Below are 16243 nucleotides of genomic sequence, written 5' to 3' on the forward strand. Positions count from 1 at the left end.
CAGTAGCTGTGAAGGGGAGGGGTTCAAGACCACCATCCTTCAAAATACTTCTGTCAATCCTAGTGTAAAAATCTCTTGCTGTCAGTAAGGAGGTAGAAACATTCTGTAGCATGAGAAACCAATGGTAAGTGTCCTACCTTTATTCCAGCATGATACATGAATATGTAAGCCATTGGACCATGGGGTTTAAAATTATTCACTGATTTGAATCCTGACATTCTGTGGTCCTTGCTAATCAGTTTTGGGTCTCTGTACTCTGTCACTGGTGAAGACTTATGAGCTGCTGCTCTTGCAAATTGCTGCAATGTCATGGCTATGTAGTTTTGTTTTTTTGTTTTTTTTGTTAAAGCTTGTATTTATTAATGTAACAATTAATTTTACTAAATATCTATTCTAGAGGTACAGTAAAAACTCGAACATCAACACCTCCCAGTTTGGTGAGAAGTTCAGGCACAGCTGCTCTAGCAAACAAAAGAAAAACTTACAATGCAGAAAATTACTCAAGCAGGTAGTTTTTAATTTTTTGTGCTCTTGTTAGTAATGGGCATGAGTTTAAGGAAGTACTTGACTTCTGTTGGGAAGGAGTATTCACAAACAGTGGTAGTCTCTTAATTCAAGTCTGTGGGTTTAACATTTTTAGTATGCTTTGATTTTTGGGCCCTAGCTTTATATAGTTTTCAAATTATAGCTCTCTAAGATAAGGGAACACCATATATTAGTTGGAAGTTGGAAGTGTTAAGGAAATGCAATGATTTTCAACCTAAAAATACAAAACTTTAAGTTCATCATTGCATATAGAAACTGAGAAAATAAGAAGTTTGTAGTTGCAACTCAACAAGGCCCAGAGAAAATACCACAGCCCCGATCTCCTTATGTTATGAACACCAGGCACTTCCTTTGCAGTTAGCTGGAACTGTGATGCTTAGCATGTGTGGAAATTGCACCAGAAGCCAGTCTGTCTTTAAAAAAAAAAAAAACAAACCCCAAAAAACCAATGACCCCCCCCCCCATGCGCGCACACACTCCCCGCCTGCGTCCCTCTTCTCTGCTATGGTGCTAAATTGTATTTGGGTATATGGTGCACTCATTTTGAGCTTTTAAGTAAGGGCTACATGTTTATAAAGTAATTACTAGGCCAGTATTAAAACATTTTAGATCAGTTAGTGACTCAGATGTTGCATCTGTTTCTTCTATTTCTTATGCTATTTTTCTTTAATGATATTTTTATTGGAAAGTAAGGAGTATTTCAGCAGGGACGTTCAGATACATGGAAGATTTATCCTTTTTAAAACATCAATTTAAAAAATCCCTTAGTAATAGCTTTAGCAATTTTTTGCATGGATACTTGTACTGGCTTGAATTGAATTGAGCTATAAATATTAACAACATTCTTTATCTGGGAACAGGTCTGATGGTAAACTTGGCTATGACAGTGGAGACTGCTCATCCTCAGTCAATGGAGGAAGTTCAAAAAGCAGTGAGGGAAATTCACCTGTGCAGTTATCAAAATTCTGCCATGAATGTGGAACCAGGTACCCTGTGGATTGGGCAAAGTTTTGCTGTGAATGCGGAATTCGAAGAATGGTCCTATGAATATATTATTAAAAGCAAAATGGAAAAGAAGACCAGAGGCTCTGTTGCTTTTTGCTGCATTGGAAAGCTAGAGAACTTCCGGTTAGATTTCATGCTGCAAACATACTTGAAACACCATGTTGTAACTTTGCTAAGTGCAATCCTTTTAGTTGCATAGTAATTTATATATACAATATGTATACTGCATACAAAACAGGTACCTAAAACTGTGCCATTCAAGGAAATACACTTTAATTTTGGGTGGAAAATAGTTGAAGTAGAAATGTGTTAAGTCACTTGCCAGTTGAAATGGGTTGATTATTTTGTTTTGTATAACCATAATAGGTAAAATATTTTTCAGTCATCCATCCAAGATGATAATCATCCACAGAGAACTAGCCATAAACAATTGGGCTAAAAATTCCTCTAAGAAGAAATCAGTGTACATTTGGCACACTGACTTAGAAGTTATCTTGGTTAGGCTATATGAGAACTACAGGGGTGCCTCCTTATAAATTGAAAATACAATAATTATATGTCTTTAAAATACTATCCTAATTGGCCTTCATGATTATTTTCTTGGTTTACTTCAAAAAATAGATGTTAAAGCAAATGAAATAAATAGCCGTGTGAACATTTTTTATTCTTTATGTATATTAACTGCATTTTGCCATACATCTTTCCACATTCTTTTTTACAAGAACCAGTAGAGCCTTCTTTTGTTATACAGGCATTTTATCAGTATAGGACCACAAATTTAAAAAAAGAATGCAGTTTTTCCAAACTAACTCTTCTTTACCACAACTGCCGAAATTACTTTCTAAAGCAACGCCCTCCTTCCCTTCTACAGGTCCTGCTACAAGGCACTGCCCTTTTTTACTTCCATCTTTCTGCTTCTAGGGAAAGGCAAAATCTTTACATACTCCAAATTTAAATTTTTGCTATGAGAACTTGTTAGTGGCTTCAGTGGATGATCGCAGTACGTGGTGGAAAATAAATTGTATGTCATTTTTTAAAATAGCCCTCCTAATTTAATGTGATCCAGAAGAAATATTTGTAATTATATATTAGTACTGAATGGTTTGATAGAAGTTGTCATCACTTTATTCTTATTCCCATGCAAGTAGGTGTAATATGGAGCAGTTTTGCTTCATGTGATAGTATGTGAACGACATTTGTAAATGATTTTCTAATCTTGGGCTTAGTACAGCAGACGTAGTCAATAGCAAACCTCACATTGACTTCAAAGGGGAAGCATGATCAGACCCTCTTTGGCTGTTTAAATTTTGTAATGCAATTTTTAAATAACTAGTCAGAAGCTGGGTTACTTAGTCTGTGAAGTTTGTTTTGAAAGATTTATTGGTTTTGGTCATCCATGGAAATGCAGTCTGAAAGAAGCTAGTTGTGCCTTTCCTGAATTGTGCTGTTTTGTCAAAAATTTTTACTCTTAACTCGCTACCACCACTAATATAATAAGTGTATGTATGATTTATGTTAAGGTGGCATTTTGTAGCTGATTGCATTGTAATATGTAATGTAATCTTAGGATAGTATCGACAGTTTTTTGAAAATGCAAATAACGGGGCCAACAAAAGCTTTGGTATCTATTTTGTGGACACCCTTCTCTGACTTCAGTGGTTACCCACAAGTTAACTTGAGGCTGGCTTGTCACAGGCCCTAAACTATTGTTGTTTTAGAATTGACAATTTCTGTGGTGCAGAATTGCTTTGTAACTTTGCTTAGAAATTAAGCACTCCTCAAAATTGCCCCTTTACACAGTGTAATGTTATCTTATTTTAAATCCATGAAATTGCCATTATGCTGTCAATACTTAGTGTGTTAAAGTGGGTAACTAGGAAAGGAAATGTTCTATAATAGCTAGACTTGATGGACCTTAGCTAAGTTTGAGCTCTAGAAACCAAGCTAGGTAGAATTTTAATTTTAACAGTTCCATATTTACATATAGAAATCACAGACCTGCGTCACTTGTACATGCAAGCCTCAGGGGAGAAAGAGAATCTGCAGCAGGCTCATATTAACGAGTCTCTGGAGCCTCCCTTCTTGGGTGAATTTCACCCTCACTGATTCCCTGGGAGTTCTGATTGTTAAAAGATGGAGAAACAAACCCAATATGGGTCAGTTAGTTAAAGGGACACTAAAGGTTGACGCACTAAACATGTGACCTATTGAGTTTCCATGCTTGGACTTATTGGCAAAAATGTTACCATTTGGGGTTTTAAAATAATCATATTACCTCAGCTAAGCAGTCTTGAACAAACCTGCAAAACAAATAATAATGTGGCCACAGAATACAAAGGAAAAAGCACAGTAAGGAAACAAGCTTCTGAACATGTTATTATAAACAGTGAATGTGCTGAAGGACTTGTTGAAATTATGTAAAATACAGTAAGTTTGTCTTTCTGAAACACGTCAGGTTTTCAGTCTTATGCATTATAGTACATGGATTTATGGTCTACAGCTTTTTGGAGGTTGAGACATGGGGCTTAGCCATTTTTGTGAGAAAATTACCCTTGAGTTATATACCATTTAGTTTGGTTTTATAACCACATCACCAGAAACAGTACATAAAAACAAAATGTGTTTAAGCTTGAACTGATGCATGTTTTTACAAGAGATTCTAAAGTTTAATTTGGCATCACACCTAAGCAAATTTAATCTAAATTCGCGTAATGTGACATTTGATATATATTGTGTATGTGTTTGAATCTTCAGCAATAAAAACATGAAATATGAATTTATAATCTGATTATCCTGTTTGTCACTTCAGAGTAAAGCTATCAGAGCCTTACTGCCTATTCAGTTGTATCAATATTATTATTTATCTAATGGCAAATTTTTCAGTTTCTGCTTTTGTCTACAGAAGACTGCACTGCACACTTTAGCAGCACAGACTCCTGCTTTTCCATCCAAATGTTTTAGCAAACAAAGATGGAGTGGTTTTTATACTCATTTGCAGATGCTGTTAATTAAATTCTTTATTATGTGTTTTATATTCAGTTTATCGGGACAGAGAGGGGAGGGAGAGAAATTAAAAGTAAGCACTGATGGAGGGAGCTTAATGAGTATTTGGAGAATCTGTATCTTCCCAAGCATCTTTATCTGGTTGTAGTGTTTTCAAAAAGGACCTATAGGGCACATCCAGGCAAGTGCAGTCGTGTGGTACGTGGCACCTCAAACACGTTTGAAGTGCCACATACTGCACAGTCCAGTGTTCTCCACACTGCAAGAGCACGCTGCCTGTGTGGGGGCTGCTCTGGGTTTTTTTTCCATGGAAAAGCAGAGCTGAACCACCTAGAGCTGCACTGCTGCTGCCAGTCAGGCTCCACACAGCAGGATCTCTGGCTGCAGCCCTGGGAGGCCCCCAGGACCACAGTGTTGGCCCCCACCTCCCTTACTGACCCCAGGGTAACTTGCTGTGTGCCAAAGTGCATGTAGAACAGGTGTTCCCCAGGAACAAGTAGCTGCATCGCAAGGTGCGCCACTGCTAGTTGTCCCTGGGGAACCAAACATCCACGAACGTCTGGACATGCCCATAATGTCCAAAGTTGTATCGCTAACACTAATTTAATAATTCCCAATAAAAATGGGCCAAATGCTACTAGAGAACTATGAACCTCCAAACTACTAAATACATCCATTATCGCTGCCTATTTTAAAATGTAAACAACTGTTGGTGTAATCAGAAGTAATGCAACAACCATATGGTGTTATGACCTTTTACTGTCTACCATACTGTTCTACTAGGAGTCACTTACAAAGGTTCTTTCACTCTGCCATTAGCTGAGGATGGGTTCCTTCATAAAGAACCAATGCTGAAGAGAAGGTTAGTTATGGGTTTCTGCATAAATGTACTACCATTCCCTCCTGTGAAGGCCTTGGGTGCTTTCTTTTCACAGTTTAGGCTGCCAGCTCTTTGTACTAGAACCAAGTAAAGAAATTTTATGTCCCAAAAAACAAGACAAGAGATTTTGGTCCAGATGTTCAAAGGTATTTAAGTGCTTAACTTCATATCAAAATCAGTAAGAGCAGATTTAGATTATTTATCATACTCTTCAATAACGTTAGTTAAGAAATGGTGAGAATGTTGCTTAGTAAATCAACAGTCACTCAGCACATTGAGATATTGTCTTCCTAGATTTACAATATACAAAATAAGGGACTGCTTTTTAAGGGGCGGAAAAAAGCTAATTTTGCTTCCTACCTATTACCATTCCATATATTACTATGTTTGAAGTTATTCTGCTAAGTAGAAGTATTGAAATCAACGGGAAATTCCACACCTAAATAAAAGTTTGGTACTTAAATACTTTTTTTGAGGATCTGGCTTTCAGTCATTGCTCTGTCCCTCCATTAATGCTTTCCTCTTACTCTTTCATTTCTGCTCACAGTTTCTGGAAATTTGATCTTGCAGGCTACACTTTTATAGTTTCTCAATGGGATTTGTAGTCCCATTAAACTTCTTTGGTGGCTTTGAAGAGTTCAGCTTTAAAGATTTGTTTTGAATCATGTGTTGGGAGCTCTCCATGGTGCTCTGATACTGAACCTACATCTTTACTGCATCTGATTGACCTACAGGCTATGAGGAGAACAGAGTACAGACTATTAGATAAATTCTAGGAACAGATTCAGTGTTAGAACTAGGGTGTTTCACTTAGTAGAATGTGCTTCTAGTTCAGTATTGTGATTCTGGGGTAGTAGGACATCATGTCCGAAAGCAATAGTTATTTCATAGCAGGCCACCAGAAGGGTATATGTCCCCATAGCTTAAAAACCAATGAGTAATGCCTATTGTGATGTATGCTGACATCTTTTCGAACCAGTCTACAAAGTATAAACCAATATTAAGTAGGCTTGGTGCCACACAATCTAGAAATGATAGTTATCCGTCACAGTGCTATGTATTATTGTATAAAGAATACAAACTCATTTTTGTAGCATGATTAATTTTTTTGCCTAAAAGGGTGTATTGCAACAAAATGGGCTATTCTGCTAGTTTAATTTTATTACTAAGTTGTAAAATTAAATAAGTAAAAACTTTCAATCAAACACCAAAATTAAATCTACCTTAAGTGCTTAATATAAATGAGTGAATTTTACCTGCCTAGGTAGTAAAGAATTGCTTGCCAGGGTAAATAAAAGGGGAATGATATAAGGCACACTTTTTTTCCTAACTTAAAATGTGGCCCACGCTGCACACTTTTTAACATGGTGGGAGTGCAGTTTCTGGCCCTGCAAAGAGGTTTGTGGTGCCACAAACTACACATGCTGCACATCTGGATCCAGCCTAAATAGCACTATTCCATAGGTTTCAAGGGACTGGGCTATTTGGATTTCCTTTTAAATAGGAATGTCTTAATTAGAAATATCATAATAAAAAGGATATTATTTTATCCCCTGTAAATAACAGACTTGATTGGTGACAAAGCTATCTGAAGTTTCATTCAATTTTAAACAAAGGTAGAATACTATGCCCTATGCTCTATTAGTGCTGGAGGTTTTTGGCAGCAGTGGAGGGCATCTTGGGCCTGAGCTCTGAAGTTCTCAGCCTACCAGAAATGCCTCTGCTCTTCAGTGAAGTTTGAATACTGTTCCTTTTTCAAATGCCAGTCCTTTGTGTGAGCTTGTGTATACATCTATAAGCCAAAATACCCATTTATTTTTGTCTGTATTTGAATGGTTTTGGTGTAAATTGTTCATTCCATACAACACAGTTGATCTGCAATTATTACATCTGTCCTTATGCTTATGCTTGGAGCTTTAACACATTGAATGGTAAACATTGGGAGTCTCATTTTTACAAAATGACTGGGGTTTTTTTATTGCTGATTTTAATATATTTAAGTTTGACTTGTTTTTTCAAGTGTTAATTCTGTTTTGAATTTGCATTGCAAATATAATATGTAATAAATAAATTAATAAAGCTTACCTTATAATATCTTGGCACTTGTTACCCATAAAGCAAATATGCCATATGGCACTTTCTTTTGTGTGTGCCCAAATGCCCAAATGCGAGCTTGTCTGCAAATATAGGCTAGCACAGCACTGCTTAGGACTCTGTATAGTTTGAGACCTGAAAATGATGTCACTTCCCAGATGCTGAACAGACTAACAGTTTTAGAGAATCAATACTGAATATAAGTAAAATTTGCTGCAATTGTTAAAATTAGTAAAATTTGCTGCAATTGTTAAAATTAATTAGATTTATGATGTTTAATTTAACTTTGTCATCTGTTATTTGTTATATTGTAATTGCACAGATATGGAAAGGCCTTCCAGAAGCCTATCTAACCCCCTAATCTTGATGGGCATAATTGTGTTAATTATAGGCAGAAAGTATGGTAGTTTGGCACCTTAATAGACTAATTATATAGGTACCACCCATACTAGGATGCTCCAGACAGTGGCTAGATACTTACCAAGGCAAAGCTATTGATATTTTCCACAGACCCCTGAAGAACTAATTTAGACTGGTCCCCAGAGTTTCAGAAGGCAAGGAGGTTCCTTGAAACTTCTAGCCTTTTTCTATGGAAGCTAAATCATGTCCTGTACTCACAGATGCAGACAGATTAAAGATCCTCCACTGCGTTCTGAGATCCCAGAAAGAAACCACTGGAAGAAGTTTGGTGAAAAATGTAAATTCTATTTCCTTGTACTCAGCTTGCTTTCCTCTTAAGGTGCTGAATTGTGTTCATACCAGGAGTGCCTAGTTTATCCGGCCCTGTGGTGCAGGTTGAGTCCACGGGCCACATTCGGCGCAGAGTCAATGTGCGAGTGCAATCTAGCCTTGGTCTACGCTACATGCAAGATCAGGTCTGCCACTGGGCCTCAGCCCCACTGCTTGGGCTCACTGCCTCAGCTCTAGCCCCATATGCACCGGTTTGGGCCTGCACCCTGGCCCTGTGCATGCTGGTTTGGACCCAACATCTTGGCTGCTTGGCATAGTTAATTGCCGTTGCTCTCCTGCCAACTATCTGCATCTGTGGGGAGCAGCAGTTGAGCACCACTGTTTTTATACTAGCAGTGTCTGTCTACATTGTGTGAACAGTCTCCTAGTCATTTGATTTTCTTTCAAAGAAGTGAGCTCGGCAGCCAGCAACTGGTTAACTGGTCATCAATTGATTATTCTCAGAGAGGTGGTTAGCTGTATTAGTCTGAAGGTAGGCAGAAAGCAAGGCAGGGTAGGGTGGCACCGTTAGAGGCCAGCTTGTTCAGGGGTCATGGGCTTTTGGAGGCACCATTAGACTGAGGAGAGCTTATGCCTCTGACAGTTATTCTCCTTTGCGCAATACACAATGCCTGTAGAAAGTAGAGCCCTGACCTTGGACCATTTCAGTGTTGTCTCCTATGGCTTGAGGGAGCTGTAGACATTGCAATTAGGATTTTCTAAAGCACTTGCATGATTTTCACCAAGATGGTGCTTCTTAAGTGCTTGAATCATGTTTGAAAATGAGACTTGGGGCTGTCAAAAATGTTATCTTTAATCTTTCAAGCACACAAAAGATTCAGAAATCTTTAAAAATGAAAATTATTGTAACATAGTACTGAGTAGGATTGGTTTATGAAGAATTTCCAGGTTTCCCATTCTTCCCTGTATGAAAGAGTTGGTTTTATACTTGCCCTATCAAGATCATAATCCAGCCTTCTTAACAAATGCATCTAATCAAAAGTACTAAGCATAACCTGTAGTCTACATAGCTGTAACTTGATATAGCATTATCCTGCTGTGTGAGATAAATACACTTTTTTGGTGCTTATAACGACTATTGTTAGTAGTGAAATGGTTAAGTTAGATGCCTGCTAGAGGAGCTAAAAGCAATCTTTTTCCTGTTGGATTCTAAAGAAATGTCATAATTTGTTGTTCCCTTCCCCCATCTAGCTGAATTACCAGTTCCTCTTTTTTTTCCCCTTTAATTTGAGAACACTTTCTGTAGCCTTTCTCTTTATTATACCACACCCTTCTCCAGCCCTTTCCTTCCTGCCAAAAAAGCATTCTATTCTCTGCGTAGAGACCATTTAGATCCAGGCAGCCCTTAGATACCAGTAGAGTCCTATTTTTCAGGCTTATGTATTATATAGGTCTTGGGTGAGCATTGCACAAGATGCATTTCACCCTTAGGAGTGCTTCACAAGAGTTTCTTTATTTCTAGGGAAATAAGTACTAGTGTAATGTGTGAGGTGAGTTCCTTCAAGCATTTTCTTCCAGCTGTGATCATTGTGCCTTGGTAGCCCTCAACTTCCTTTTCTTATGCTTTGTGACATTATAGGTTGGGGTACAGAAGGAGGTTCAGCAAGGTGGATTTCAGCACCTAAATACTGGTCTGCATCCTCCAAGTTCACTACCAGATTCTCTTGCCAAGCAGCCCATCTCTCTGCTACTGAATGAACGGTAGCAACACAATTTTGGTAGCACAGCTGTCTGTTCCCCCTCAGAGCCTCCAGCATGACACAGACTGCCAGACAGGAAAGCAGCCATCCTGAAGATGCTTAGTGGGCAACTACTACATTGGCCCTGACAAGATGAAAGATTGTTAACTGGGGAGCTGATGAGGATTTGCTACCTAAGCCAACCTTGTAGCTGTGCAAAGGAGATGCACAAGTTATCATCTTAAAGTCTATAATTCTGTTCATGGGAATAGCTGAAGGAACAATCAGTTTGTATCAGTTTAAGGCAGAAAGGAACACATTTTAGCCTCCCATCTGCATCAGGGACCTGAATGAGATGTGAGTTCTTTTCCATCACTGCTGCATGCATTTTGTCCTCCTTTACAAAAGTAGAATCAATTTCTGCTATTTCCTACACTACCATCCCTCATGCAAGCTGTGGGGGTATGTTGAGGATGGGAACCAAGCAAAGAAATGTGTTGCAAGTTGTAGAAAGAAGAGGGGGAGAGGCAAGTGGGGGTGATTTTAAAAGGTCCACCTTTCAGCATGTGCCCACTATTGCTGTGACTGTTACTCGGTGTCATATTCAAGGGGTGCAGCTTCCTCCATCAGTCAAAATGTTCTTTGGGGTACAGATTCACTAATCCCCGCAAAACCATTGCAGTCGGACACAAGGAGGGAGCAGGGAAGCGGCCAGGCAACTGCTTCTGCTGCTTCACTGAATGAGCACTACTGCACCCTATCAGTGCCTGCCTACTCCAATTCAGCTTGGAGGGAAGTATTCCCATACCCCTGTTGAGAGAGATCTCCAGTAGTTGTATAAGACCTGACTGCCTTGAGACCCATCACTTGTCTGCTCCCCTCAGTTTACCACCTAAAATCTACAGGGAATACTTCCCTCCAAGCTGAATTGGAGTAGGCAGGGACTGATAGGGGAAAGTAGGGTGCAGTAGTGTTCATTCAGTGAAGCAGCAGAAGCAGTTGCCTGGCCACTTCCCTGCTCCCTCCTTGTGTCCGACTGCAATGGTTTTGCGGGGATTAGTGAATCTGTACCCCAAAGAACATTTTGACTGATGGAGGAAGCTGCACCCCTTGAATATGACACCGAGTAACAGTCACAGCAATAGTGGGCACATGCTGAAAGATGGACCTTTTAAAATCACCCCCACTTGCCTCTGCACTGGTTAGAGTGAAACAAAGTTTGGACTCACTGTTTCCTGACAAGACCTTGAATTCTAAGTATAGGAAATTTCTTTCTCAACCCTGGGAAAGCCCTCCAAGCTTAGAGAATTGCCTTACATGTGTGAATTGGCTGGTTTGTTTGCCAGAATTATTCACCACTTCTTGCTTAACTTTTCCATTTCCATGTAGTGATGCTGCCAAATTCTTGTCAGGCTCCCCTAGTTTAGTACTCCTCTGGCCTTCCTATGTTACTTGCTCATTAACAGCTTTGCATAAATCCACTTGTAACAAGTCCCCTTCTCTTTGCCCAGGTTTTAGAACAAAACGAGGTCACACAGGACACTTCTCACACACTGATCTTTATCTTGTGGGAAGGAATTAGGGGAGTTGGTGGATGTTGGCTGTAAATTGTTGCTGAGAACCCCCATTTCCTGTAAATCTGTTCTGCTTGGAGTTTTGTTTTCTTTGAAATGCAGAAGCAGCTGTGGAAAACTAAATTGGAAACAAATTGGAGAATGCAAGTCATCCACCAAGCAGTCAGCCTTCTCACTTAACCAGTGACTCAGAGGTCTTGGAAGTAGGATGGGAAGAGGCAGAACATTTAACAGAAGCCCAAAAAAACACAAAACCAACCACCTTACTGTGTCTGAGGTAAGGTTGCTAATCCCTATTGCCTTGTCAGCACCTGTGTTTTGATTGTTACCTGAGACCATGTCAGAACACTTCACCTGGGCTGTTTCAGGGCTGTATCAAGGGTTCAGCAGTGCTAAGCTGAGTGTTAAGTTGCTGTTCTGGCTTCTTATCAGCCAGAGCTTTGCAATTGTTTCTATTAACTTTCTGTTGACCTTTCCTCTACCTCATAATGGTAGTTATTAGGAAATACATTTTGGCAGTAGATTCTTCCTGCATTTCCTAGGAAAGACAGCAGCTGTTCATTCAGCTGTTGTCTTTCCTAGGAAATGCAGGAGGAATCTACAAGCAAGCATGGGACCAAATTTTGTCATTTTCTCCCCCTCCACCAGTATAAAAGTACTTCCGGAGAAACCTTAACAATGAAACTTGATTAGGTTGCACTTTCTTGTCTCTATTATAATAATAATTGAGAAGTATTGGGGAGGGGGGATACAAACCATGCAAAAAGGGATATTTTTCCCCATTCAGTTGGATTAGCAGTAGACAGCTACAGTGAGCTAATACCAAGAAAGGACCTAGTAGTGAATCCCAGCCCTGCTATTTCTGCAGCATCTGTGCATGAATTTAGACAGCTGCCTCCACAATTAAAGGGCAGTTTCTTCCACACTCCCTTCCTGGGTCACTAAAGATGGCCAGCACACCATCGATTCATAAATTGTAAGGCTGGAAGGGACCTTGGAAGATCATCGGGTCTAGCCCCCTGCACTAGGCAGGAAATGGACTCATGGTACAGTCCCCCTTGCACCATGAGTCCTCATCAGTCAACCCAAGAGACCTAAAAATTAAAACAAGATTGCCTAGCATTTCCTTCTGAATCAAATACCCTCATCCAGCATATTACTGTTGCCTTGTTGGTTCTGCTCAGGCACTATTCTGAATAATAAAACCTTGCTCCCTATGGCTTGTCATCATTTCTCTTCTTTTGAAGCAGTGGGGGAAAGAAATTGAAGGAAGAAACATTTCCTTTCTTAGAACACTAAACCACTTTGTGCTGAGAGCTGCTGCCAGAACAGTTTGGCTATAAAGCTCTTCTTGCAAACTCTGGGCTCCAAATGAGAAGGCTTCTCCAGTGCTGGTTTCTGTGCGCTCTCTCTCTGTCACAGTGCCGTCTCACAGCAGAGAAATTAAGAGGGTCCACCGAGATTCCTGGTAATCAGGAATATCCAGAATTAATCTATGGGAGAATGTTTACTGTGAAGCATGCATTTTTAATTTTTTTTTGTCTGGACCAGCTTTTCTGGAGTCGATATTTTTTATTGGAGATTTTGTTGGGCATTTTCATTTTGGCAGTTTGGTTGTTCTTACATTTTTGTCTAGGAAAATAATATTCAAGGAAATCTGTATTTCAAGATTTTCAGTCCTGATGTAGAGGTTAACAGATTTTTTTAAGGAGCTATTAAATTGAAATTAATCTGGGGGTTGACACTTCCTGTGAACTTATTTTGAAGCTGGTGAGATGTGGTTGATGATAATGTTATGTGTGGGTGTGTTTGAAGCTTCTTGTTCAGCTGAGAACTGCTGACCCAAAGAAGGCCTTTCTGTGCCCAAAAGCTTGCAACTATACAGATGGTCCAATAAAAGCTATCATCAAAAAACTGTTGCCTCTGTCATTTCCTGACTACAACAGCAGTCCAAACCTACTACTTGCGGGCTCTGCTGGACTTCCTACAGCTAGCACTCATGATGTGATGGTAAGTTGCAAGCATCTTTTGTCTTGTGCTTACTGCTGTAAATGTTAAATGGCTATTTGAAAAAAATATAACTTTTCCTACCATCAGTTAGTGAGGCTTTTTGGAGTTTGAATTGTCCAAAGAGAGAAATTTCTTTGGCATTCAAAATAAACGTAGACATCTAGCAAAATAGAGCAGTGTTTTCAAACAGCTAAGATGCTTACTATTGTTTGATCATTGCATGCATCTCTAGTTTATTAGTTTAGATTATAGAACACTAAGATGATTCATAGTTCCTGCATTGGACTATGAAGGTGACGTGTCAATTAAGGCTTTTGCCATTGTTCCTGATGGATTAGTCATGCTGTAATGAAGATAGGGCCGTGAAACTATGGATAGAGTCTGCAACTCCTAAAAACTAGGAATTCCTTTACAAAGAATTGTGAATAGTGTTACCAGTTAGTAGCAATCTGTGCCGTTCTATGGAATTGTGGCTTGGGAATCTGTGTCCTGGTGAATTGAGCCCTAAATACCAGCACTGACTACCAAGTCCACAGCGCAGTCAAAGTGTGATTGCGGATCCATAGCTTTAAAATATCTAGCTTGGTGATAGTATGGTTGTGGTAGTATACAGCTCTGTGGAGGCTATGAAACCTACTGTAAGTGAACACTTACCTCCTTGCACAGGGACTGCCACTGTCTCAGCATAACCTTGCCAAACACAGGGTACTGTGAGAGCAGTGACACAGGGTCTCTGGGGAGTGCCATTCTGGTGCCCCTTCTAAATTAGTACCTGGGGCTGGTGCCCCACTTTCTCCTCACTGCCCCCAACCCCTGAAGTCACACTACTGGTGAGAAGCAGGATTTGTTTGGTAATATCTTTTATTAAACCCATTATATACTTAAATGGAGCTTGGGGCACAAACTGACCTTTTTCGGTCCAGTGAAAAGCGTAACTAAACATATTTTGTTTATTGCATGTTCCCTTGACCATCATAGCTAATATAATACTACTAAAACATGAAAGCTATTGAAATTCACTCTATGGTCTGGCTTTTCTCCATTTTAAACAGGAATATTTATTTTTTAAAACTTATGCAAGAAACAACCACATCTTCTATGGGGAATCCCATATGTGGCCCTTGAAAGTAATTGTTCTATCTGGTATTTAGCTTAGACTGTATTCATTGCTTTCCCAGACCCCAAAAGGGAATTTTGTGCCCAAATGCTTGTCTAATATTTCTCTCGGTCATATAATTAGTTCAATAAAAGATATCAGCTAATCTTCCTTCTATTGTGGCTAGGCTGCTAATAGTATCCACATTAGTTGGTTTGAAATTAGCTTAGATATGCTTCTGTGAGCTGCCAGCATGGCTATGGCTGCAGCATAGTTATAATCTTAGTCACAAGCTTAACACTGGAATGTTATAAAGGTCAGTTTATTGGGTTACTTTGATGCAGTGAACACACCAGAAATTACTTTAAAAGATATGTGAGCTTACAAACTCTTAAAAGTGAGGAAATGCCAAAATTCAAGTTGTCTGTGCAAATCTAGTGTGGCTCTGATCACATATGGAAATACTAGTTGTCATGCTGTGGGAATTATTCACACAGTGCAAACTAAATCTTTAGACAGTTTAGCTGCCACTAACAAGTCTCTGCATGCATAAACTGGATTTTTTCAAGTTTACAATTAGACTTAAATTTTGGTAAAGGAGACACCCCCTCACCGAAACGCAACAAATTTCAAGTCTGTATTCTGAAGCATGGAAGTGTTGGTATTCTGAGTGGAACCTTGTAAAATATATTAACGAGCAAAACAATGTATGTTTCCCAAATCCTGATATTTTTAAGTGTACATTTTTAACTGAGGCCATCTAAAAATTGAGCATTACAGGTAAGAAACAGACACTTGACACAGAAAATTTCTGCCCCAAAATTATTAACAACTGCAGAAAATGGTCTTCTAACGGGAATTACAAAGCAATAAAACTAAAGGTGCTATTATTAGTATCACTGTCCGTATATAAGACTTAAATAACCTGATGGATGGTATAAATTATAAGCAGGGATCTGGGTCTTCTATTTCCCATGGGAAAATGGAGAAAACCATTCTCCCCCCTCCCCCCCAGTATTTATGGACAAGCCCTTTGCCTTACAAGGAAATCTCATCAAATACATTGTTGATCATTAAACTGATGCTAAAAGCAGCACATGCTTAGTCATAGAAATCAACTATGAAGTTGATTAAAAGCAGTCAACATTGAGCATGACTATACAACACTTATCTCACATTGGGCAAACATGCTGATGGGAATCTACCACAAAGTTAGGTTAGTGCACACTGAGCATAGTCCCCCTCAGTACCAAATCTTTTTTCAAGTCATAATGAGCCACTGAGCTAGTGACATAGATTTTGACTTCCTCTTCACTCCCACAGTTGAGCTATACCTTTCTTTCCCTTTTCCAATGATTACTATTTCTTCACAAGTCCTAAATGTCTGGCGAACATCACCAAGATGATGACAAACAGCAGCAAAATGAGCCCCAAATAGTTCACCCCTAGCCCTCACCTTCCGGTGGGTTGCGTTCCATTGGAGGTTGTCGTGGGGTGCAAGCCCCGAGGAGGAGAGGCCCCGGTGTGAGGGGGCAGTGCGAGAAGCCCCGGTGTGAGGGGGCAGTGCGAGGTGCCCTGTTTTTATTGGAGAAAACGTGGATTTCCC

The 16243-nt window shown here is 39.5% G+C and overlaps 1 protein-coding gene across 2 annotated transcripts in view; it reads left to right on the top strand.

The window, feature by feature from the left end:
• The window catches only part of ZC2HC1A (zinc finger C2HC-type containing 1A), a 48215-nt gene extending 43888 nt beyond the window's left edge, over positions 1 to 4327 (top strand). For both annotated transcript variants that reach the window (XM_090040218.1, XM_090040219.1), the window contains 2 exons: positions 398 to 508; positions 1407 to 4327. In XM_090040218.1, coding sequence (XP_089896344.1) covers positions 398 to 508; positions 1407 to 1593 — 298 coding nt within the window. In that variant the 3' untranslated portion in view covers positions 1594 to 4327. The remainder of the gene's footprint in view (positions 1 to 397; positions 509 to 1406) is intronic.
• Positions 4328 to 16243: the final 11916 nt, after the last annotated feature.

This window comes from Crocodylus siamensis, chromosome 3 (genome assembly GCF_052110815.1).
Source record: "Crocodylus siamensis isolate JL-2025a chromosome 3, ASM5211081v1, whole genome shotgun sequence".
NCBI lineage: Eukaryota > Metazoa > Chordata > Crocodylia > Crocodylidae > Crocodylus > Crocodylus siamensis.